The following is a 22,788-nucleotide window of genomic DNA, read 5'->3' as shown; positions in this document are numbered from 1 at the left end:
TGTTGCCCTAGACACCAGTGCTGGTTGAAGTCTGTGTTCCATGGCTGTGAGGTTAAAGGGTTGTGCTGCTTTCTCAGTGTGGTAGTACCAGAGCCCTTTCATCCTCCCCAGCAGTCTTGCTATTCTAATTGTGAAACTTATACATCTATTTGAACATCCCACTATTCTGCTTAGCAGATCAGCTCTGCCAACACTGAGGAGTAAGCTTTTCTTTGCAATGGTAATGTTGAAATGAGCTATGAGGATAAGTAAGAATTAAATAAATTTTGTTTTGAGACAAGCCTTTAATGGTACTGTTTTAAAGTATTGGACAGGTAATCAGGAGCACCTTTTTATTTGCCTACTTCATGCCAAGCATTGTACATTATCTTTTAATCTTCAGAATAACCCCGAAATGTGTGCAATGTTAGATTCATTTTACAGAAGAGAAGAAAGGCTTAGCGGGGCTAGGTAACTTAACCAGGAGCTGGACGCTGGTCTGTCTCACTTCAAAGCCCCGTTCACTCTCCAGCATTCCTCCATCTAAAAAGTTCAGTGTTGAACCCTGGGAGAACAAGACTGGACAGTACTGACTTTGACCAAAACACTGGACAGGTAGGCGTTTGGTAGTCTCTGTATTTAGCAGCTGTAGAACCTTGAGAATGTAAAATTTCTCTTTGTCTTTGTATCTTTGTCTGTTAAAAGGAAAAAAAAAAAGAACATTAGTTTGTTTCTTTTATTTAACTTAGTTATTTTGAAGATAAGATTATGTGAAATACTTTGAGCACTACAGAGGAAAATTACTTGGTCAGTCTTGCAAATAACTCCATTTTTTTTGGCCAGTACAAGTTAAATTAACCCACTAAGTTTTCATCAGTCCTTGTTAATAGGGTCAATTTTTGTGCCTGTAGGCATGGTTCTTATGAGTGCTTTATACTGTCTCTCCTCTCTCTCCTCTGCTTTTTTTTTTTTTTTAACATAAGTGTTGCAATAAACATAGCCTCTAATTGAACTAAGTAAATATTTATATTTTATGGTTAGGGTGAACTAATGTATGTGTATTTGGCCCAGTTAAAACAGTACAGGCAAGGGCTGTGCGGGGAGCATAAAGAGGACTAGGACGCTGCTGACTAAAATATGTGTATTGCTACTCAAGCTGGATGCTCAAAAGTGGTGCAATACCAGGTGATACCGCTTGGGGATACAAGTTAGATATTCCTCATCTGGGGCCCAGAATATTACTTTTCACTTTGGTGACCATGAGCCAGTGAAGACAAACTTCTCCAGATTCAGTCTAACTTGACCTAAAGCCAATGATCCTTAAAGATTAGGTTCTTATTTTCTGTCGTCACAGTTAAGCCAAAACACCAGGGTCTGATTGGAAAAAAAATCTACAGTGAGGCTGACTTACAAATGAGTCTGTGCTGGATTTTTGAATCATAAAGGTGTAACATAATCCACTCATTTCTTGCTACAGATTTAGATTGGTCACCAGTGAGGCTTTGTGGTCCCAAGCCTAAAGGGGATAACTAACGTTTTATTACTTCCAAAACAATATTTTACGTGTATTGCATACTGCCCACTTCTGTAGTATGTAAAGGCTGTGTCTGCTGGAGGTCCTAAAAAGTGAAGATACTTAGGATTTTATGATGCGTTTGAGTGTTTCTGGTTAGAAAATGCAGCCGCTATAGGCTGACTGAGGGAAGCCCTTTTTCCTTTGCTTAGAAACGTCCCCATTACCCTACCGCAGACCCACCACTGCACTAGAAATGCATGTTTTTTCCACAAAAGTACATTAAATGTCCATTACCTCCTGAGAAGGAAAGGCAATGCTGTAGAGAACAAGACACACATTGCCATTGCCCTTGAGAAATTTACATTTTAATGGGGGGTGGGAAATGGACATCAAACAATTATGTAACCAGTTACCCCATCTCTACTACAGTGGAGAAGTACTGGATATTATGAAAATGTATAATAGGAGCAAGTAACCTGGAGTGCAATATAGTAGGATGATAGTGATAGCAGAAAGACTCCTCGTAGTCTAGTGGTTAAGCGCTTGTCTACTAACTGAAAGGTCTGTGGTTGGAACCAGCCCAGTGGTGGGAGAAAAGACCGGGCGATCTGCTCCCGTAAAGATTACAGCCTAGGAAACCTAATGGGGCAGTTGTACTCTGTCATACAGGGTTGTTTGGCACGATGACACACAACAACGATAATGAAGCCACACTGTTGTTAGCTGCCGTTGAGTTGGCCCCCAAGTCAAGGCGACCACATGTGTTACAGAGTAGAATTGCTCCATAGAGTTTTCTTGGCTGTAATCTTTATGGAAGAAGTTTGCCAAGCCTTTCTTCCATAGAGCCGTTTGGTAGGTTTAAATAACCAACCCCGAGGGTAGCACCGGATCGCAAACCACTTGTGCCACACAGGCTCCTGAAGCCACACTACCTAAATTCACATCTGGTACCACTCTTGGCTGGTTGTGGAATCTCGGGGAAGTTTCTCATCTCTGTGTACCTCAGTTTCCTCATCTGTAAAATAATAAGGATGGTTGCCTTAGGCTTGTTAAGAAGATTAAATATGTTAATACACTTGCATTGCTTCTAGGAGCACCTGACATGTAGTCTACGTTCAATAAATTTAACTGTTTACCAGTCTAGGAGGCCAGGCAAAGCTTTTCTTTGAAATGGTTATGTTGAAATGAGCTAAGAAGGATAAGTAAGAATTAAACAGGCAGAATCATGAGAAATCACTTCGAAGGTACTTGCAATAGTCCAAGAGAGTGAGAATGTAAATTGAGCCAGAATGGCAATTGAGGCAGAAGTGGGTGGATTTGAGGAGTATTTAAGAGGTAAAGATAGGATTTAAAAATACTGGATATGGGTGGTAAGAAAAAAGGTTTCTGGTCTCTGCAGCCATGGTTAAATAGGAAATGCTGGAGCATGATTACACAGCTTCTTTGTGCATGTACACAAGTGGTGGTAGGGAACTGGAAAGACTACCAAAAAGAGCTATTGAGCAAGCAGGTAGATGGTGGATATACAGGTCTTGAGTCCAGAAGTGACGTTTTGCCCAAACATATAAATGAGAGGTGTAAGCATATAGTTTGTTGAAGAAATAAATGAGTAATATTTGAGGTCATGAATGTGAATAAGACATCATTGAAAATAAAATATAGAAGGAGAAGGAAAGAAGGCCTAGGACCAGATCTTGATGAACTTCAGCGGTTTTTAGAGGAAAAGAATAGCAAAAGAGAGGTGGCCAGAGTTAGTAGGAAAAGCAGAAAAATGTGGTGTCCTTGGAAGCCATGGGGAAAGTGTTTAAAGATGGAGTGGTTTTTCTGAACTCTTTATAACCCTTCCTTGGATTCCTGGGAGTCTTAATTTAGGTCTCATACCACTCAAATTTGGGTACTAGTAACTTAGTACATCTATAGTAAGTAGGTTTAGGTTGACTGAAGCCAGTTAATTGAACATGATCGTCAGACTCCAGAATCAAGAATGTTGTTATTCCTTTTCACCTTAAATTGGGTTCAGTGTAGAGAGAGCTAGAGTGCATACTCAAGATCATAGGTTTTAGCCTACTGAAATTAATTCTTTTGCACATTAATCTGGGTGGTGATCCCCTCTAAGGCTGATTGGTTAGCATCCTCCTAGGTAGACAGTGACACTGACGCCCAAAAAAAAAAAAAAAAAATCCAGTTATCTATCCAGCAACATTTGTTGAGCACTTCCTAGGATATAGCCCTTATGATAGGGTCGCTATGAGTCAGAATCGACTCGACGGCCCTGGGGTTGGGCCAAGTACTATCCTAGGTACTTCATTAATCTTCATTAATGGCCTTTAGCTGGGTATTATTATAGCTTTTATGCAGAAGAATGAACTGGACTTGGAAAGGTTAATTCCTCAAGGTTATGTAAATATTAATTGGTGGAACAGAGATTTGAACCCAGATCCCTCTGACTTCAAAGTTCATTCATTATACCTCCATGTACAAATATAACTAAAATACGAAGCAGAAGATGCTATGAAAACTCCTGTGGGACAAATTACTTCTGGTTTGACAATGAAAATTAGGAATCAGAAATGCTTTTAATTCCTAATTCTAGTGGACACTTTAAAGTTCTTATGTTACTGGACCTTTTTCCTTTGTTCAGTACAATCGATCACTTCTTCCCCTTGCACATCTCTCCTCTCTGCATCTGACATTGCATTCTCCTACTTCTCTGGCTGTCCCTTCTCTGCCTGCTTAGTAAACTCAAAACCAAACCTGTTGCTGTTGAATCGATTTTGACTCATAGCAACCCTGTGAGACAGAGTAGAACTGCCCTATAAGGGTTTTCAAGGAGCAGCTGGTGGATTCAAACTGCCAACCTTTTGATTAGCAGCTGAATTCCTAACCACTGTGCCACGGTAGGCATATTATTTTGGTTCTTAAATCCTGATGTTTTCCAGAGTTCCTCCTTTGCTTTTCTCAGTCTACACCAAAAATCTCATAACAGTTTTGAATCCAAAAGTAGGTCTGGAGCTAAGTGTTTTGTCCAGTCCGTATAGTGTTTAAAAATATTTCAATTTAGTTGTCTACAATTAAAATCCTCAAAGTTTTACATAAATCTTTATTTTTTACTTTTGAAAAAATCTGAAGTTCTTGCTCTACCCTGTTTCCATGCAGCACCACTTAATTAGAGCTGAATAGCAGCTCTTCTTTTTGGAATGGACATGGGTTCCCCAGTTCTTCACAGACCCCAATATTCTATATTGTCTTCCCAACAGTACTTGTGCAGTTTTTCTTATACTTGCCCTGCTCTTCACACACCCTGAGTAACCTCCATTCTTCCAGCTACCACTTAAACCCAAAACCCATAGCTCTCATGTCGATTTTGACTCATAGCAACCCTATAGGTCAGAGCAGAACTGCCCCACAGGGTTTTCAAGGAGTGGCTGGTGGATTCAAACTGCTGACCTTTTGGTTAGCAGCCATAGCTCTTAACCACTGTGCCACCAGGGCTTCAACTACCACTTAAAAAACAAAAACCCATAGATGCTAATAACTAAATTTAGACTTTTAGACTCATACAACGAATTCTCTGTTGAATGTTGTAACATACTGAAGGCAACTCATATTCAACTTGGCTGAATTCATCATTCCCTCTACTGATTTTTATCCCCTAGGTATTTCACTGCTGTGTCCCTTCCCATCGTTACCTTTTGAACTGTATTGCTCTAGCAATATAGTTGCCCTGAGCATCTTGTTGGGGGAGCCCTGATGGCACAATGGTTAAGCATTTGGCTGCTAACCAAAAGGTTGGCCGTTCAAATCCACCAGCTACTCCTTGGAAACCCTATGGAGCAGTTTTGCTCCGTGCTATAGGGTTGCTATGAGTTGGAATTGACTCAACAGCAACTTTTTTTTTTTTCTTCTTCTTTAAAGGCATCTTGTTAGGGTTCTTAGTTGGAAACAACAGAAATTATATGACTAACTTAGGCAGAAAGGGAATGTATTGAAGGATATTGGGTGGCTTACAAAATCAACATGAACGCTAGAGAACCTGGTTTAGAAAATGGTCTGAAACCAAGGAGGCTAGGCCACAGAGAGCACAGCCAGCATCACACCACAGAAAAACTCTGTTTAGAATGCTGCTGTTTAACTCTAGAGTCTGCCACTGTTGACTGTTGTCTGCCTGGTTGGTCCTGGGTCTTTGCATCACCCTTCCAGAACAGAGTCAAAGTCCTCCAGCAAGAGTGTCCACTTAAACTAGCCTAGGCCATGTGTCTACTTCCTATCTGCTAGAAAAAGGGAGGGGGAGCTCCCTCTGGCTCTATTCAGGGAGGTGAGACCCAGCTTCCCACTGAAGATGCTTATGTTAGTCCCGCAATATAGGAAGGGGACTTTTGGTTGCTGAGCAGATGAAAAAAACAAAACAAATACCTGTAATACAGCTCTCCTGGATTACTACAGCAGCCTCCTAACTTCTGCAGCCTCTGTTTGCTTACCCCTAAATCTATATCCAGTAGCCAGAGTTCACTAACTAAAATGTAATTCTCACCATGTCATTCCATGTTTCAGTGGTTCCACATTGCCCATGAGAGAAAGCTTTGCTGTGACATTGAAGATCGTCCACGATTTGGCCTTTACCTGTCCCTTCAACCTCATTTCCCTCCAGTTTCTTCTTTGTAATTTACACTTTACTCAGACTGAACTGCAGAACTGCTTAGTTTCCTCTATATGCCTTATGCTGTTTCTCTGTGCTTTTACTGTCTTTCCTCTTATTGACCCTGCTGCCTGGAATACCCTTTACTTTTAGCCTACCCTCCCTTCCAACCTGATTAACTTCTCATCCTTTAAGAAGCTACTTCCTTGATACCTTTTCCTCCTAAGTTATTAAGTACCTTTCCACTGAGTTCTTGTAGTACCCCCCTGCTGATTTCATTGCATATTCACATTGTATTATAATTGTTTCCTTTTGTCACTGTTGTCATAGGCCTTACTGGTCACCTTCCCCCACATATGCACACAAATACTTACCTACTGTGAGATCTTTGAGGGAGAGATTATATCTTAGTCACATTTGAATCCTTGATACTAGCATATTACTTGGTATAGCATGTGTACAATAAATGTTGAGATAATGAATGAAGAGGCATTGAATGTAGAATAAGTAGGATTTTGATGATAAGACAAAGATATGAAGTAAAAAATGCATGTAATTTGAAGGCAACAGCATTAGCTAGGCCCAGATTGAACACAGTATATGGCAAAAGTAAGTTGTCATTTTTGGCTGGTATGTAAGCGTATATGTAGAAGAATAGTGAGAAATAAGATTGGAAAGGCAAGATGTGGCCTTGATTATTAAAAAAAAGGAAACTGGACTTTATAGCTTAAGTAACAGGAAACCTTTGAAAGTTTTTAAGCAGGAGACTGATATGGCCATACTGTGTTTTAGGAGGATTGGCCTGATAGCAGGATGGATTACTTGGGGGAGAGATTAGTTATGAGGAGGCTTCTTTCTCTTGGAGAAGCAACTCATGAATAAGGGAGGTAGCAGCAAAAATAGAAGAGAGGAATCAGATGTATGCATCCTGACTTTGCCACTTAATTTTGTAGTTGAATCACTTAGCTCTCTAGCCTCAGTGTTCTCTGTACTACAAGAGGATTGGCTTGATATGATTGCCAGAGTTTGCCAGCTCCAATATCCTGTGTCTGTGATATATTGCAGGAGAGTCAGTGGGACTTGGCAAATCATTGGATGGTGGCTACAGAAGGTTTCAGAGACCTATCTTTCAAGCTTTGAGCCTGAGTGAATGGGAAAGCAGTAATGCCTTTTACAGGAGTAGGCAATTAGTTGTACCTAGCAACAGTGGAAAGAGCCCTGGTGGAGCAGTGGTTAAGTGCTCGGCTGCTAACCAAAAGGTCAGTGGTTCAAACCCACCAGGCAGTGCGTGGGAGAAAGATGTGGCAGTCTGCTTCCCTAAAGATTACAGCCTTGGAAACCCTATGGGGCAGTTCTGCTCTGTCCTGTAGGGTCAGTATGAGTTGGAATTGATTCAATGGCAATGAAACTAGGTTCTTTAGAAACAGGAGGCCTAAGGTGTTCCTTGGAAACTCTATGGGGCAGTTCTACTCTGTCCTGTAGGATAGCTGTGAGTCAGAATTGACTTGATGGCAATGGATTAATGGGAAGGCCTAGTTGATCATCTTCGTAGTTTTTGTCCCAGAGAACAGAAGATAGGATTCCAGTGTTGAGGGTGGTTATTTTCAGGGAAACTAGTGGTCGGGAGGTAAGCAACTGTTTCTTAATAACTGTTTGCTTTGAGAGATTTAAGCTTGTATACTATCATTCTGAGGCTGACTAGTTTCATTGGGAATTAGAATGGTCTCAAGTGGCATTGTCAAGTGGACACTGGCCAATATGTCAAACGGGCTAAGTTTCATGAGAAGCGAGGTGGGGGTGGGAGACCAGGATTGGGGATGAGGAGTGGGTGTGTGCGGGGAGGGGGCGGTGGAGGCAGAAATTGTTAGGGGGCACCCAGAAAGGATTGCCTCTTGGAGAGCCATACTGCCAAAGGGTTGGAGGATCAAGAATTCAAGCCAGCATTATTATGGGTTGAGTGATTAAGCACTCGGCTGCTAACCAAAAAGGTCAGTGGTTGGAACTAAGTAGCTGCTCCGCTGGAGAAAGATATGCAGTCAGCTCCCATAAGGATTACAGCCTTGGAAACACTATGGGGTTGTTCTACTCTGTCCAGCAGGGTCGCTACGAGTCGGAATTGACTGGACAGCAGTGGGTTTTTTTACTATGAATTGTGGCAGACAGAGTCCTTTATCTTTTAAGAGTAAAAGGCTTGGTATTGCAGCAACTGGGCTGACTCCCATGATAAAAGGAAGATTTGGCCCCTTTAATTGGGCAGTAGGGTAAGGTATAGTCGCTACTGGAGAGGGGTTGACAGGGCTGCTGGAAGGCAGGGAATCCACAGGGAGGCGGAGCTGGTCTAGTGCGGAACCCTCCCACCTGAGTTTACGCTCTTTGGTGTGCAGAATACAGTGTAGGTGGTAGGGAATTTAATCCCCAAGACTGGTTTTCCTCAGCATGAGACCGTTCCTCTGGCCAGGCCCCCTTCTTTCAAGCAAGCTGCAGGCTTCGCCTTGGCCCTGGAAACCGGATAGGCCTCTCCGTGCGCTCTCAACCTAACCACTGCTGGGGGGGGGGGAGCGCTTTTTCTAGTCCCGCCCTGTGCGCTGTCTTGCGTCTTTGCGCCTTTGTTGAGTGGCAATGGACCTTAGCCAATGGGGATGCGGGGCGGGCGGGAGCAGCAAGTTAGGTTGCGCAGGAGGAGGGGGAACTGGTGCTGGAGAGACAGCGAAAGGGGTGAACCGGCCCCCCACGGCCGCTGCAGGTAAAGCCGCTTCTCTTCCCCATTGGGGTGAGGCACGGTTCCTTTACCCCTATCAGCCCTTGTCGGGCCTCTCAGCCTGCAGCTTCCGCTCTAACATTGCTCTCACCCTGGGCATCCACCCCCCAACCCCCCCCCCCGCATCTTCCCTCCTTGGCCATCCCCACCCTGGAGGGCACCCCCGCTGGATCCCTCCTTCAAGTGCATGTACCTCATCTCCATTTTTGGGGCGCCAGTTGCCAGAAATCTTCCGCCTCTGTCGTATGGGCCTTACTGGCACCAACCCCGGCTGTTTGAGCAGGTAATGTTCCCGGGTTCCCCTCCACCACCAGCCGCATTTTCCTCTCCATCAGCCCCTCACTTCCTTACCTCGCCCCTGCCCTTCCCCCATATGAGTACATAATTTTTGTAATTTCTTCTTTACCCTGTGAACATATGTACATGCTTTTAGTTTTCATAGTTGTCTATTTTGCTTTTCCTGTTTATTCAGAAGTGCTTACTTTACCAGCCATGTTTATCCTAAAGTGTGCATCCTGATTGTGTTTTCACCCTCAGTAATTGGGAAAACAAAAACAGAGTGGCCACACGTTTGGCAGTGAGAATGGAGATAGAGAAAATAACCAGGAGCTCGGTATTATTGAGAAAATCTCCTGAGTGTCTCTAACTTAAAAGCTCCATTTCTTACAGTCTGTGTCCTTTCACCCTGATCCCTTGGTGGCCCTAAATTGTAATTACATTTACCTTCGATGTTTATCTCTCTTTTCTTTACAAGATTTTAGGCCCTTTGAGTCCCACAAATGTCTCCATGGTGTAATTTTTAAATGCTTCCCTTTTAAAATTATGTTGGTGATTTTTATTTTAGACTTTCTGATTATCTTCAAGGGAGTTATTTAAATTAAGTTGTATCTATCTATCTTGCATTTTAGTAGCATGTGTTTATATCTGCAGCTGGTCTCCTTGAAAGGATACAGTTTCCACCTCCAAAATTTATACTTTGAAGTGAAATAATTTATTCTTTTCTCAATCTATGAGCAGTGAGAGGTTAAGTGGGCATGGGTGTTACTTTCTAAAAGTGAATATTACAAAAGAGGGTTAGTATTCAGAAACATGGCATTCAGTGTTCATTATCTTCTAAGAGGATGGGCGATACAGAGATATCCGTAAATGGAGAATGGATGTCTGTAGTTCAGTTTATATGATTTTATCTGTTCGACAACTGGACTGATGTATTGCAGTAGAACTCATTCATCATAAACAATAAACCATGACAAACTCCTCTTTGAGAGACTGTGAGAATCCGCAGCCACAGAGATATATCAATATCACACCCACCAAGCCAGGCATGCCCCTGCCCCCCCAGTGTTATTTTATACAGATCCTCACTGGTTAAGAAGGTATTGTCAAATTTTACTGAATATGAATAGCCTAAACAATGAAATGGGTTTTTTTTTTCCCATTTGATGAATGTAAAATTATGATACCGAATACACTTTTTTCTTTCCAGACTACACATTTATCTCCATCTTTAATTTGCATAAGCCCTTCTAAAGGGACAGACTTTCCGTCCCTTAGTTGAGAATCACTGCTTTGTTGAAAAGTATGGAGAGAATGAGATGGAAAAGTATAGAGTAGCATTTCAAAAATGCCTTTTTGGTGGGAAAGAGTGAGGAGAAATGTAAAATAAAGACAGGAGAGTTGGGACTCTAGATCTCCCCAAAAAAACAGAATATCAGTTTATACTTAACTTTGAGGGGCTCACTTTCTATAGGATTAGCAGTAGTTTCTCCTTTAATAAGGAGATGGGATGAAGCATGATTACTGCCTTATATAAAAGATTTCTCTAGAGGTAGCTGGCTTGTTATTTGGTGATTATAGATAGGTGGTTTTGAGAATTTAACCTTAACTGATTAGTTTATTAAATTTCTCTCCCACTCTCACCACTCAAGATTGTTGTTATTAGTCTGGTCATTAGTTTGGAGGTGTGAAAAGTAACTACGTAGATACAGCTACTAAAATCTTATCTTTCCTTTTGAACGTGTGTGTTTCTCTTATGGACAGTGGTAGGCCAAGACTGGCTTTTTATTCCCAATATGGTAAAAGTCTGGTAGGACATCTTCATTTACGCAGATGGTTCTCTTAGTAATATCTGAATGCTTCATATATTTGAAACCTGCTTAACATCCATTAATTTTTACTACTAGAGTTTGAACCATGGAAGAAAATTAATGAGATAGATGAGATTGATAAAATAGGCCAGATGTGTATACAGCCAGGATGAACCACAAGTAGAAATAGAGGAGGGGTGAAGAAAGCTAGAGGTATGTTGGGGGAAGGTTTAATCTTAGGCAAATCAGTGACAGCTTAAAGATGGGAGCTAAAAAGAAGTAGGAGACTAGGATAAAAAGTATGGATGAGATGAATTGGGTCAGTAGGGGTGAGTTGATGGGATGGACTTGAGAAGTAATGATACTCGGTTGTTATTGTTAGGTGCCATCGAGTCTGTTTTGACTCATCGTGACCCTATAGGACAGAGCAGAACTGCCCTATAGGGTTTCCAAGGAGCGGCTGGTGGATTTGAACCGCAGACCTCTTTGATTAGCAGCCAAGCTCTTTACCACTACGTCACCATGGCTTAATGATACTTGGTAGTGTGGCGTTAAATCAGTGGAGAGGTTTTTAAATTATTGGGCCTAGACTAATCCAGGAGAAGCAGAGGTTCAGCCCAAAAATTGGGAAAGGGGAGGTAAATGGTAATGCACCACTGTTTTTTAAAAGCTTATATTTGAGTCATAGGGGATAAGGAAATATTTCAGAAACTGTTAGCTTTGTTTCTTCAATTAAAAAGCTGAGATAGCTCTCTGAGGTTGGGCCATTGTAGATGGAAGGATGAGCCTTAGAAAGAATACATAAATGACATGAAATGGTGGAAAGGACAAAATAACCCGTGGAAGAAATGGCAGGTTAAAAACTATTATTGGCGTAAACTTCTAGTTAATGGGAACTGTTGCTGTGGTTTTTGTATGACACCTAGCTGTTAGATATTTAGTGTAATTTCTCTGACCATGAACAAGAGATGAAAGGTAATAGATGGTAAAGTAGGGCATAACTAGAAAAAACTGATGGAAATGTTGACTTGAGGCAATTTATAAAATTATTGATAGGTTTTCATGAAATTAAGATAGACCCATAACTTTTCTGATTGCCAGTTTGGGTAACTTTGAGGTAGATTTTAGGTAAGAGAGACTGGAATGAGCTGGCGGGAAAGTTTAACCAGGAGTGGGAAGTGAAATGGACCCTGGTTGAGCTGTGCAGGGTGTATGATTCGCACAGCAGGGAAGATCTAGTTTAGCATGGGTGGACGTGTGATGTGTACTTCGTAACTTTGATTGATGTGCCAACTACTGATAGATCTGTTTCTTCATGTCAGAGTTTATGGAATATTAATCTACATCATATTGTTTCATAAGAATAACTGAGGTGAATTGGGAAAGGGAAAAAAAATAGTTTGGGGGTTATGTGGAAAAGTCTCCTTTAGTCAGGTCTATACTGTATCGCTGACAAATGTCTTATCTGATGTCTTCCAGGAGTTAGGACAAATGGTCTTATCAAGCAGAGCCTTCCTGGATTGTCAAACATTGTTATTATACATAAAGAACAGATACTACTTTTTCATTTATATTAGTTATGTGGTGATGTACTTACAATTTCTTGTTTTAGATAATTTTCTTTTTTCAGTGTCTTCATGAACTTAAAATTCCAGATATGGATTTAGTAAATATACTTTCAGTCATTTGTAGTTCAGTTTTTAAAGATAGGAAGCTTTCTCCTGTCTCATCTTAGAGTGAAAAAATACCATTTAGTTTTGTGAGGACTGAATGGTTCAGTCCAGATACTGCAGGCAAATACATTAATTCATTAAGTATTTTCTGAGTTGCTACTGTGTTTGTGATACCCTACTGGTTCCTCAGGGATCCATAGACAAATAAGACATGGTCCCCATCATCCAGGAGCTTTCTATCTCTTAGGGAAAGAGCAGCTGAGCCATCATGCAGGGTTGTGCAGGGTGTGCATTGCACACATCCAGGATCATCAATTTATATATTTAGTATGACAATTTTCCAGCAGATGGCAGAAAAGCATCGTGAGGAGCAGGCAGCTTTTTATAATTTGCACAAAGGAACCATTTGGGCCTTCAGGGGACATGGACAAGAGACTCATCATTTTGGTAAAATATTAAATATAAGTGCCTTAAGTAAGGTGGAAACAATGCTGTGGGTACTCAAAGGAGGTGGAGGGATCAAATCACCACAGACTGCTTATATGTTAAGGGGGCAGAGGATGAGGGCCGACTTTATGGAGTAGAAGGAGGCGTGTGAGGGTGGGTAAGATTTCAGCTGGGAGGCATGTTGGGAGTGGTAAGGATGTCTCAGTCGAAGCTACAGCATAGCAGGCAAAGTCACAGAGGTAGGAATCATGTTCAGGGAACCATGTATTCTCTATTGGACTGGAATGTAGGGCATAGTGAGATGGTGAGAGATACAGGAAATGGTGAGAGACAAAGTTGGGAATATAAATTGGAACCAGAATGGAGAAAGCCTTGACTCCCTTGCAGAGGAAGTGTTTTACCATCACTATGAAAAAGATCTTTTGAAATGCTAGGTATAGATTAATTGATATGTTAATTAGACTAAAGTTCGGGGAAAACTCCCTGGTAGAATTGTACTATAAGCTTGGTGAGCTTGTACTATGAGCTTGGTTAAAGGTTGTTATTTTTGCCAGTAAGAAGCAAAGATATCCAGAATACAAAGAAAATTTATAAAATAGAATGTATCCAGAAACCTTCATCTGTATTCACTGAAATGCTGGTGGTATATTTTTAAGTTCTGCCAATTTAGGACTAAAAATAGAAGATGAACGATTGTTAAATTTTCTTATCTCTACCTGAAAATGATAATTGTAAAAGGAAATGGACAGAGATAGCTGACTGAATACTACTGACAAAAAAGGAACTTAAAAGTGTGTAGGTGTAAGAGCCCAAAAAGGGGGTTGGTTTGATTTGTTTCTTTTTTCCATCTTTAGTTTTAATTTTGAAGCAGAAATGTGGGTGTTCTTTCTGCTGTGTCTCTATCCTCAAATTTCTTCACATTTCCCTCTTCTCTTATTTTATTATTTTCATGATATTATGGGTAGTTCCTAAGAAAGAGAAATTTTCTCTGAGGTCACCAACTTTGCTTATCTTTCATTTGTATTCCCACAACAGGTATTCCACCATCTTCCTCTGAAGACCTAGCCATCTTGCTCCATGAAGGTCAGGACAATCTGACATGCACTTGTTTCTTGCCTCTTTACCTGAAGAGTAGTCTTCTTCCATTGTGTACATTTTTTTCTTAATAGGGAAGGGGAGGGGAGAGCCAATACCCCCCCTCCCCTTCCCTCCCTAGGCTTTGGGGAATAACTTCCATTACTTTACCAAGATGGCAGACCCCATCATGGATCTGTTTGATGACCCAAATTTATTTGGCCTGGACTCTCTGACTGATGACAGCTTCAACCAGGTCACGCAAGACCCCATTGTGGAAGCCCTTGGACTGCCAAGCTCTCTGGACCCCTTGGATCAAATGAACCAGGATGGTGGAGGTGGTGATGTGGGGAATTCATCAACAAGTGACCTGGTCCCCCCACCAGAGGAAACAGCCCCTACAGAAATTCCCAAAGAATCTGCAGTTCCAGCTCCAGAATCTTTAACCTTGCATGATTATACCACTCAGCCCGCCAGCCAGGAGCAGCCAGCCCAACCTATCTTACAGACAACGATGCCAACATCGGGACTTTTGCAGGTCTCCAAGAGCCAGGAGATCCTGAGCCAAGGGAATCCTTTCATGGGTGTCTCTGCCACAGCTGTCTCCAGTAGTACTGGAGGGCAGCCACCTCAGTCAGCCCCTAAGATTGTTATCCTTAAGGCCCCACCAAGCTCCTCAGTTACTGGTGCTCATGTGGCACAAATTCAGGCCCAAGGTATCACCAGCACAGCTCAGCCCCTGGTGGCTGGCACAGCCAATGGTGGAAAAGTCACTTTTACCAAAGTGCTAACCGGCACCCCCCTTCGACCAGGTGTTTCCATTGTCTCTGGTAATACAGTGTTGGCCGCCAAGGTCCCTGGGAACCAGGCTACTGTTCAGCGCATTGTCCAGCCCAGCCGACCAGTAAAACAGCTGGTCCTACAGCCAGTTAAGGGTTCAGCTCCTGCTGGAAACCCTGGGGCCACAGGGCCCCCACTGAAGCCTGCAGTTACACTGACCTCTACACCTACCCAGGTGACTTGAGTGAAAGGGGGAGGTAAATTTTGGTTTAGTAGAGGGCCAGGCAACTATGTGAGAGAGAGCATATGAGAGCCATCTCTGGGAAAGCCTAATTAAATTCCATGCTTGTTTTTTATCTAAGCGTTGATAGCCACATGCTTATTACTTGCTAGGTTAAGGCAGTTAGCGTTGGCGTACTTTTGAGCTCTTACTACCTGTTTACACTGTGCCTAGCTGGTGCTGAGCAAGACAGTCCCTGTCCTCACAGAGCTCACAGTCTGCCGAGGAAGACCAGACATTACACAGAAATTCACAATAATGTGTGATATGAAGTTTTATGATATGAGAAATACAGGATACTATGGAAATAAAGGATCATTGTTGAAAAATATGTTTATGTTGTAAGACTTATGAAAGCTATGTTTATCTTCCCCTGTTCTTATTGCTAAGACTTTCCTTCTCCTACTCTGTTCATCTTGTAAGAAAGTACATGTTCTAACCTCTAAATAAAGAGCTTAAGAGTTTGGGGTCGGGAGGGGAGCATTAAGATAAATAGGACTAGTGGGAAGAAGCAACGAAGAGGCAGGGTTCAGTGTGGCATAAGGAATTTTGTTCTCATAGATTTCTAAACATGAAGGGGCTGCCTTAGAAAATAGTTTTCCCATCAGGAGTTTTTCAAAAATAGGCTTGATTACCACGGGGCAGAGGTAGAAAAGATTCTATCAGGATCAGAAAGGAGGATGAATAAGATGAATTGTATTGTGTCTTCTGATCCTCAATTCACCTTTTACAATTCTAGGACGAGGAAAACTGGTATAAATATTTAAGGGGATACTGTTCCTTCTAATGTTGTACCTCTCTTGCAATTTCTTTTCTTCACTGTAGGGTGAATCGAAACGCATCACCCTGGTCCTCCAGCAACCACAGTCGGGAGGTCCCCAAGGACACCGGCACGTCGTACTAGGAAGTTTACCAGGCAAGATAGTGTTACAGGGCAACCAGCTGGCAGCCCTGACTCAAGCCAAGAATGCCCAGGGACAGCCTGCCAAAGTAGTAACTATCCAGCTGCAGGTGCAGCAGCCACAGCAAAAAATTCAGATCGTGCCGCAGCCTCCATCATCTCAGCCACAGCCCCAGCAGCCACCCTCAACCCAGCCAGTGACTCTCTCATCTGTGCAGCAGGCTCAGATAATGGGACCAGGACAAAGTCCAGGACAAAGACTTTCAGTACCTCTCAAGGTGGTGCTGCAGCCACAGGTGAGCCTTGCATGGTTAGGAAGAAAAGGAAGGAAAACAAACCTCTTACTACCTTGTCACTGCCCTCAAGCAAACACTTAACAGATGTGAGGCCAGTCAAGATTTATACCTCTGATCTGAGAAGCAGACTTTTCTTTTAATTAATTTTTGTTGTGCTTTAAGTAAAAGTTTACAAATAAGTCTGTCATACAAAAATTTATGCACACATTGCTGTACACTCCTAATTGCTCTCCCCCTAATGAGACAGTACACACCTTCCCTCCACTCTCTTCCTGTCCATTCAGGCAGCTTCTGGCTCCCTCTGCCCTCTCATCTCCCCTCCAGACAGGAGATGCCAACACAGTCTCATGTGACTACCTGATCCAAGAAGCCCATTCTTCACCAGTGACATTTTTCATCCCATATTCCAGTCCAATCCCTGTCTGAAAAGTTTGCCCTGGGAATGGTTCCTGTCCTGGGCTAACAGAAAGTCTGGGGACCATGACCTCCGGGGCACTTCTAGTCCCAGTCTGACCATTAAGTCTGGTCTTTTTATGAGAATTTGGGGTCTGCCTCCTACTGCTCTCCTGCTCCCTCAGGGGTTCTCTGTCAGGGCATTCATCGGTTGTGGCAGGGCACCATCTAGTTCTTCTGGTCTCAGGCTGATGTAGTCTCTGGTTTATGTGGTCCTGTCTGTCTCTTAGGCTCATAGTTACCTTGTGTCTTTGGTGTTCTTTATTCTTCCTTGCTCCAGGTGGGTTGAGACCAATTGATGCATCTTAGATGGCCACTTGCTAGTGTATTAAGACCCCAGATGCCACTCTCCAAAGTGTGATGCAGAATGTTTTCTTAATAGATTTTATTATGCCAGTTGACTTAGATGTCCCCTGAAACCATGGTCCCCAAACCCCCACTCCTGCTTCGCTGGCCTTTGAAGCATTCAGTTTATTCAGGAAATTTCTTTGCTTTTTGTTTAGTCCAGTTGTGTAGACCTTTTCTGTATTGTGTGTTGTCTTTCTTTTCACCTAAAATAAAACTTATCTACTATCTAATTACTGAAAACCCCCTCCCTCCCTCCACCCCACCCCCCATAACCATTAAAGAATATTTTCTTCTCTGTTTAAACTGTTTCTCCAGTTCTTATAATAGTGGTCTTATACAGTATTTGTCCATTTGCAACTGACTAATTTCACTCAGCATAATATCTTCCAGATTTCTCCATGTTATGAAATGTTTCATGGATTGAGCAGCAGAATTTTATTCCTTTCATCCTTGTGTTACTTTTATGGTAAAAAGATTAGATTGTTGGATTTGGAGACAGGTGATTTATATAGTGTTTGTCTTTGAACTGTTTCATTTATAATCTTTTTCTAATATTCTTGTGAAATGAAAAGGATTTGAAATATCCTTTGATTTGAAGGATAAGAAAATAGCCTCAAAGAGGTGAGGTGATTATCACTCTGCCCACCCTGCAGAGAGATAAAGGTAGGTCAAGAGTGGAATTTGAATTATTATTATTATTTTTTAGTTTTAGCCCAGAGACCAATATTGACGCTAGTAATTGTAATTTTTCTAGAATACTGGAGATAAATATTGATATTAGGAGCATAGCTAAAGGATATTAAAGTTCGATTTAGCATAATTTTTGCCTTTGCTTACCCTCTTCCCACCAAAAAAAAAAAAAATAGAAATAATTTTTTAAATTTGTCTAAGTTCAGTAAGACTTAATCTGAGCCTGGTTCTTGAGAAACTAGAGAACCAAAGTTTCTGAAGAACCAAAACTATCTGCTTTAGAGCTGAATTGCATTTAGGCTGTTTAGCTACAAGGATGTTGAGATTTTGGTGTCTTTATTTCTGTAGGCCGGCTCTTCCCAAGGTGCCTCTTCAGGGCTCTCCGTAGTTAAAGTTCTAAGTGCCAGTGAAGTGGCAGCATTGTCATCACCAGCAAGCTCTGCTCCTCATACTGGGGCCAAGACAGGAATGGAGGAAAACCGCAGGCTGGAGCACCAGAAGAAGCAAGAGAAAGCAAATCGGATTGTAGCAGAGGCCATTGCTAGGGCCCGTGCCCGGGGTGAGCAGAATATACCTCGTGTCCTGAATGAGGATGAATTGCCCAGTGTTCGGCCGGAGGAGGAAGGTGAAAAGAAACGCAGGAAGAAGGGCAGTGGGGAGAGGCTCAAGGAGGAAAAGCCAAAGAAGAACAAAACTTCTGGTACCTCCAAAACTAAGGGCAAAAGTAAGCTGAAGTGAGTACCCCTTGCTATTTTAATGGGACATTTGAGGGCAGTGCACTCATTTTTAAACAGTGTTTAAAGGAATTACCTGTATTTAGCAGCTATGTAGTTCAAGGTGATCTATCATAGAAGATAATAAGGCTTTCTTTTCTCTGTCCTAATGCTTACATGACTTGTTAAACAGAAATTTGCGAATTAGCACATTTTAAAAGGGAAACAGTAAGGCACAGGAAAGATAGCCAGTCACTGTGTTGGAGGTTACATTTAAAAGCTGGGGCTCTCTTTTTTCTTCCTGATTTAGTATCACTGTAGTGTGAAAGAAATTTCACACTGCCCCTAACCACTCACACCAGTAAAAGAGTGCTGCTGGGCACAGCTGCTCTGTTCTTGCATCTCATCTGAATTGGAGTAGATTTCAGCAACCTCTGTCAACCTCAAACAGTGTTGATAGAATCATGACTTGCTGCATATTCTTGTCAGTTGAGTGTCCTTTCTTTCCCTTCCATAACTTGTAGCTTTGCTCCTTTCTCCCTAGCTTCTGCTTCCTGGGATTCATATTTAGGCTTTGTGGCATAATAATAATGCTTTATTTTTGTACAGGATTTTGCAGCTTTTAAAAAACAAGTTTCGTATTAATTATTTGATTCTCAACATCTGTCAGGACAGGTATTATCAATAATGTTTCAAATAAGGAAATCAATGCCCAGCTAGTGACAGAACTGAGATGAGAAATGAAACCTCCTAATTCTTAGTCCAGTATTTATTCTGCTATATTACGCTCCCTTCCTTCGAGTATTTGTGAATGCAGTGGTAGCTAGGATTTGTCAAAGCCAGTATAAGGGTGAGCCAGCAATTTACAAACCCCATTATCTTCTTTTTTCAGACATTCTACTGAATAGCCAAGTTCCAAAGACTGAATATTTTATATGTGATGGTTTGGATTACTTATGTTTTCTTACCCCTAAGTTTTCTTTGTCCTCACTGAAAATGAGTTTGGTTTTTCCTTTTTAGCACCATTACTCCTGTGGTGGGTAAGAAGAGAAAGCGTAATACCTCATCTGATAATTCAGATGTGGAAGTCATGCCTGCACAATCGCCCCGGGAAGATGAAGAAAGTAGCATTCAGGTAAAAGGATCCCTGAAGAACTTAAGAAAGTCATGTTCAACTATAGCGGGCAAACCAGGAATAGAGACTGTAAGTCTGTGCACGTTTCTATAGTTGTAAACCAGAGATAGGACTAAAAGGTAAAAAGACCTGGCCAACATCTTTTAAATTTTTGTCTTTTAGGCAAAAAGCATATTACTATAAAAATAACAATATTTATTTTCCGAAATCCCAGTGCTTCAGAAACTGAACAAACATCAAACAAACGTGTCATTGCTGTTATGGTTATGTCTGTACCCTTTCTCCACTTCAGGGTTCTGGCTCTGTGAACTGGGGTGTTTAGACACAAAGTTTTTTCTACCTTGTGAAGATGTGAGATATTGGAAGAGAACAAAAGAATACAGACCAGAAGAATTTTAGTCCCCTATCTCTGATTTGTCGCCTTACGGTACCATTTTTGACTGAACTTTCAAACATAGAAAGATCCTGGTATTAAGATTCAGGAGACCCATGGTACTGCTTAAGTAGCTCTGTGGGCCTGGCAAATTCACTTAACTTTGCTGGGCCTGAACTCCTCATCTGTAAGTGGGAGTTTGGATTAAATGAACCTTAAGTGTCTCTCTGGAGCCCTGATGGCGTAGCGGTTAAGAGCCATGGCTGCTAACCAAAAGGTTTCCAGTTTGAATCTACCGGCCACTCCTTGGAAACCGTATGAGACAGTTCTCCATCCTTTAGGGTGGCTATGAGTCGGAATCAACTTGACAGCAGTGGGTTTTGTTTGCTTGTTTTTCAGTGTCTCTCTACTTATTCATGTTTACAGGTGCCTCCCCTCTTTCTTCATATACATTCAGTACACTGACAAAATAATACTTGGGTTATTCTTGGGGAAATTAACATGGAAGAATAGTTAAGAAGTTTTTGAAAAGCAAAATGAGGCAAAAATCAGACTTAAAAAAGAGTATGTTATGAATCAATAATTACTAAAAGTTTAGAACTGAAGAAGAAATATCAGATTAGTAAAAGAGAATAGCGTCTAGAAATACACTAGTCATGATTAAAATTGTATCTCAGATCAGTGGACAGAAGGGGGATTATCCAATAAATTATGTTAGGACAACTGGCAATCTCATTAACGAAAATGAAAAAACTGGATTTCTTGCCTCACTTCTTAAACAGAAACAAATTTCAGTTTAATTGAAGGGCTAAATGTAAAAAATGAAATTATAAACTTTCTGTAAAACATGGATAAATTCTTTTATAATCATCAAGTGAATGGATCTTTCTAAGGAGGATATTAAAATTCAAAACGATAAAGGGAAAGAGATGGATAGAATTGACTATAAAAATTATACATTCAATGGTGTAACAAAAAGATTTCATAAACAGCATAATGGTTAAGAGCATAAACTCTGGAGCCAGTTGACAGGGTTCTGTCTTACCTCTGCCACTCACTGGCATTGTCACTTTGGGCAAGTTACTTAACCCCTTAGCGACTCAGTTTTCTCATCTCTAAAATGCAGATAATCTACCAAATAGGGCTGTTATGAGGTTTAAATGTAAACATTTGTGAAGCACATATAACAGTGCTTAGCTCATGGTAAGAGTGCATAGTAAGAGTTATATATATCTTAAATAAATAAAATAGAGCTAAACAAACTATTTGTTAAAGAAAAAACAAACTGAAGGCAATTTTTAGAATATAAGAAATATATAGAGATGGGTAAAATTTCATTGCCAGTGTTGACAATGAAGTTAAGGCCCCTCACACATAGTTGGTGAGTGTTAATTGGGACAGTCTTTTTGACAAGTCAGTGTTTCAATATCGAGCAAATTTCTGTGCTAATGCTTTTTGACCCAGTGATTCTGCACCAAGGAAATTGCCTTATGGATACATTCTAAAAGTATGAAGTGATGTATTGCAACAATGTTTGCAGTAGCAAAAACTGCAAAATAACTTAAATGTCCATTGGTGGAGAAATGATTAAATTAATTGTGAAAGTCCATGCAGTGAAATACTACATGGCGATTAAAAACAATGAAGTAGATTGGAGTGTGACGATATGGAAAGTTCTCCCTATTAAAAGAAAAAAGTAAGATACAGAATAGTGTATATATCTCTTTATAGCTCTTAAAGTGTGTGTGTGGTATGTGTTTATGCATCAGTTTTTTGTTTTCATGTTTCTGAAAGGATACATGAGGAATTGTTAAGAATGTGTACCTTAGAGGAAAGAAGTTGAAGGATGGGTGGGTGGGTCATGATAATTGTACTTTGAATTTTTATCCTTTGGAACTCTGTGAAACTTTTGAAAACCCTTTTACCATTTACCGTTTTATTTTTTAGTAAAAAAAAAATTACAACAGTGCAAAAAAATTGCAAAAGTCTCCCATCCTAGACCCCAACCTCACACACCTCTAATTCTCTTCCCCAGAAGTAATGTCTGTTGCCATTTTTTTGTGTATCCTTCCAGAAATATTCGTTACATATATGAGCCCTCTGTTTCTACTTTCACTAAACATTAGCATTGTATACCTACTCTTCTGTGCTGTGGTGTTTTTCGTCCCTGATGATACATCTTAGTGATTGTTCTTTACCAGAAAAAGGCATATTCTAGCCTACTCTTTTCTCCCTTCTTTTTTATCGTGAAAATTTTCAAACGTAGACAAAAGTAGAGATTATTTAATGAAGTCCCATGTTCTCCTTACTCCACTCTAATATTTGCCAACAAATAGCCATTCATCCCTGATTCCACTCCAGTCCTTCATCCCTCTGGATTATTTTAAAGTAAATCAAAACAATTTTTTTAGTGTTTCTTAAATTTTTAAAATATATTTTATAACAATACTATATGCTGGACGTAATAAAACTCAAATAATACAGAAATACATAAAGTAAAAGGTAGGAAATCTCTCCTAATCCCTCTCTAGAAGAAATTATCAGTAGTTTATGTATCCTCCCAGACTTAAATGAGATAAAATATACTGGTTGTCTTAGTCATCTAGTGCTGCTGTAACAAATGGCTTTAACAAAGAGAAGTTTATTCTC

At 40.9% G+C, this 22,788-nt stretch overlaps 1 protein-coding gene across 9 annotated transcripts in view; it reads left to right on the top strand.

Moving 5' to 3' along the window:
- The window catches only part of CHD8 (chromodomain helicase DNA binding protein 8), a 64,345-nt gene that overhangs the window by 5,482 nt on the left and 36,075 nt on the right, over nucleotides 1–22,788 (top strand). For 4 of the 9 annotated variants that reach the window (XM_049897574.1, XM_049897576.1, XM_049897577.1 and 1 more), the window contains exons 2-5: nucleotides 14,132–15,185; nucleotides 16,056–16,427; nucleotides 18,267–18,652; nucleotides 19,652–19,766. In XM_049897574.1, the coding sequence (XP_049753531.1) occupies nucleotides 14,346–15,185; nucleotides 16,056–16,427; nucleotides 18,267–18,652; nucleotides 19,652–19,766 (1,713 nt within the window). In that variant the 5' untranslated portion in view covers nucleotides 14,132–14,345. Of the gene's footprint in view, nucleotides 1–8,799; nucleotides 8,875–8,908; nucleotides 9,173–14,131; nucleotides 15,186–16,055; nucleotides 16,428–18,266; nucleotides 18,653–19,651; nucleotides 19,767–22,788 lie in introns of those variants that run through there. The other 5 variants (XM_049897580.1, XM_049897578.1, XM_049897579.1 and 2 more) reach the window with 4 other exon arrangements.

This window comes from Elephas maximus, chromosome 10 (assembly GCF_024166365.1).
Source record: "Elephas maximus indicus isolate mEleMax1 chromosome 10, mEleMax1 primary haplotype, whole genome shotgun sequence".
In the NCBI taxonomy this organism is placed as follows: domain Eukaryota; kingdom Metazoa; phylum Chordata; class Mammalia; order Proboscidea; family Elephantidae; genus Elephas; species Elephas maximus.
The sequence above is the reverse complement of the archived record's forward strand: the minus strand, read 5'-3'. Positions and strand labels throughout refer to the sequence as shown.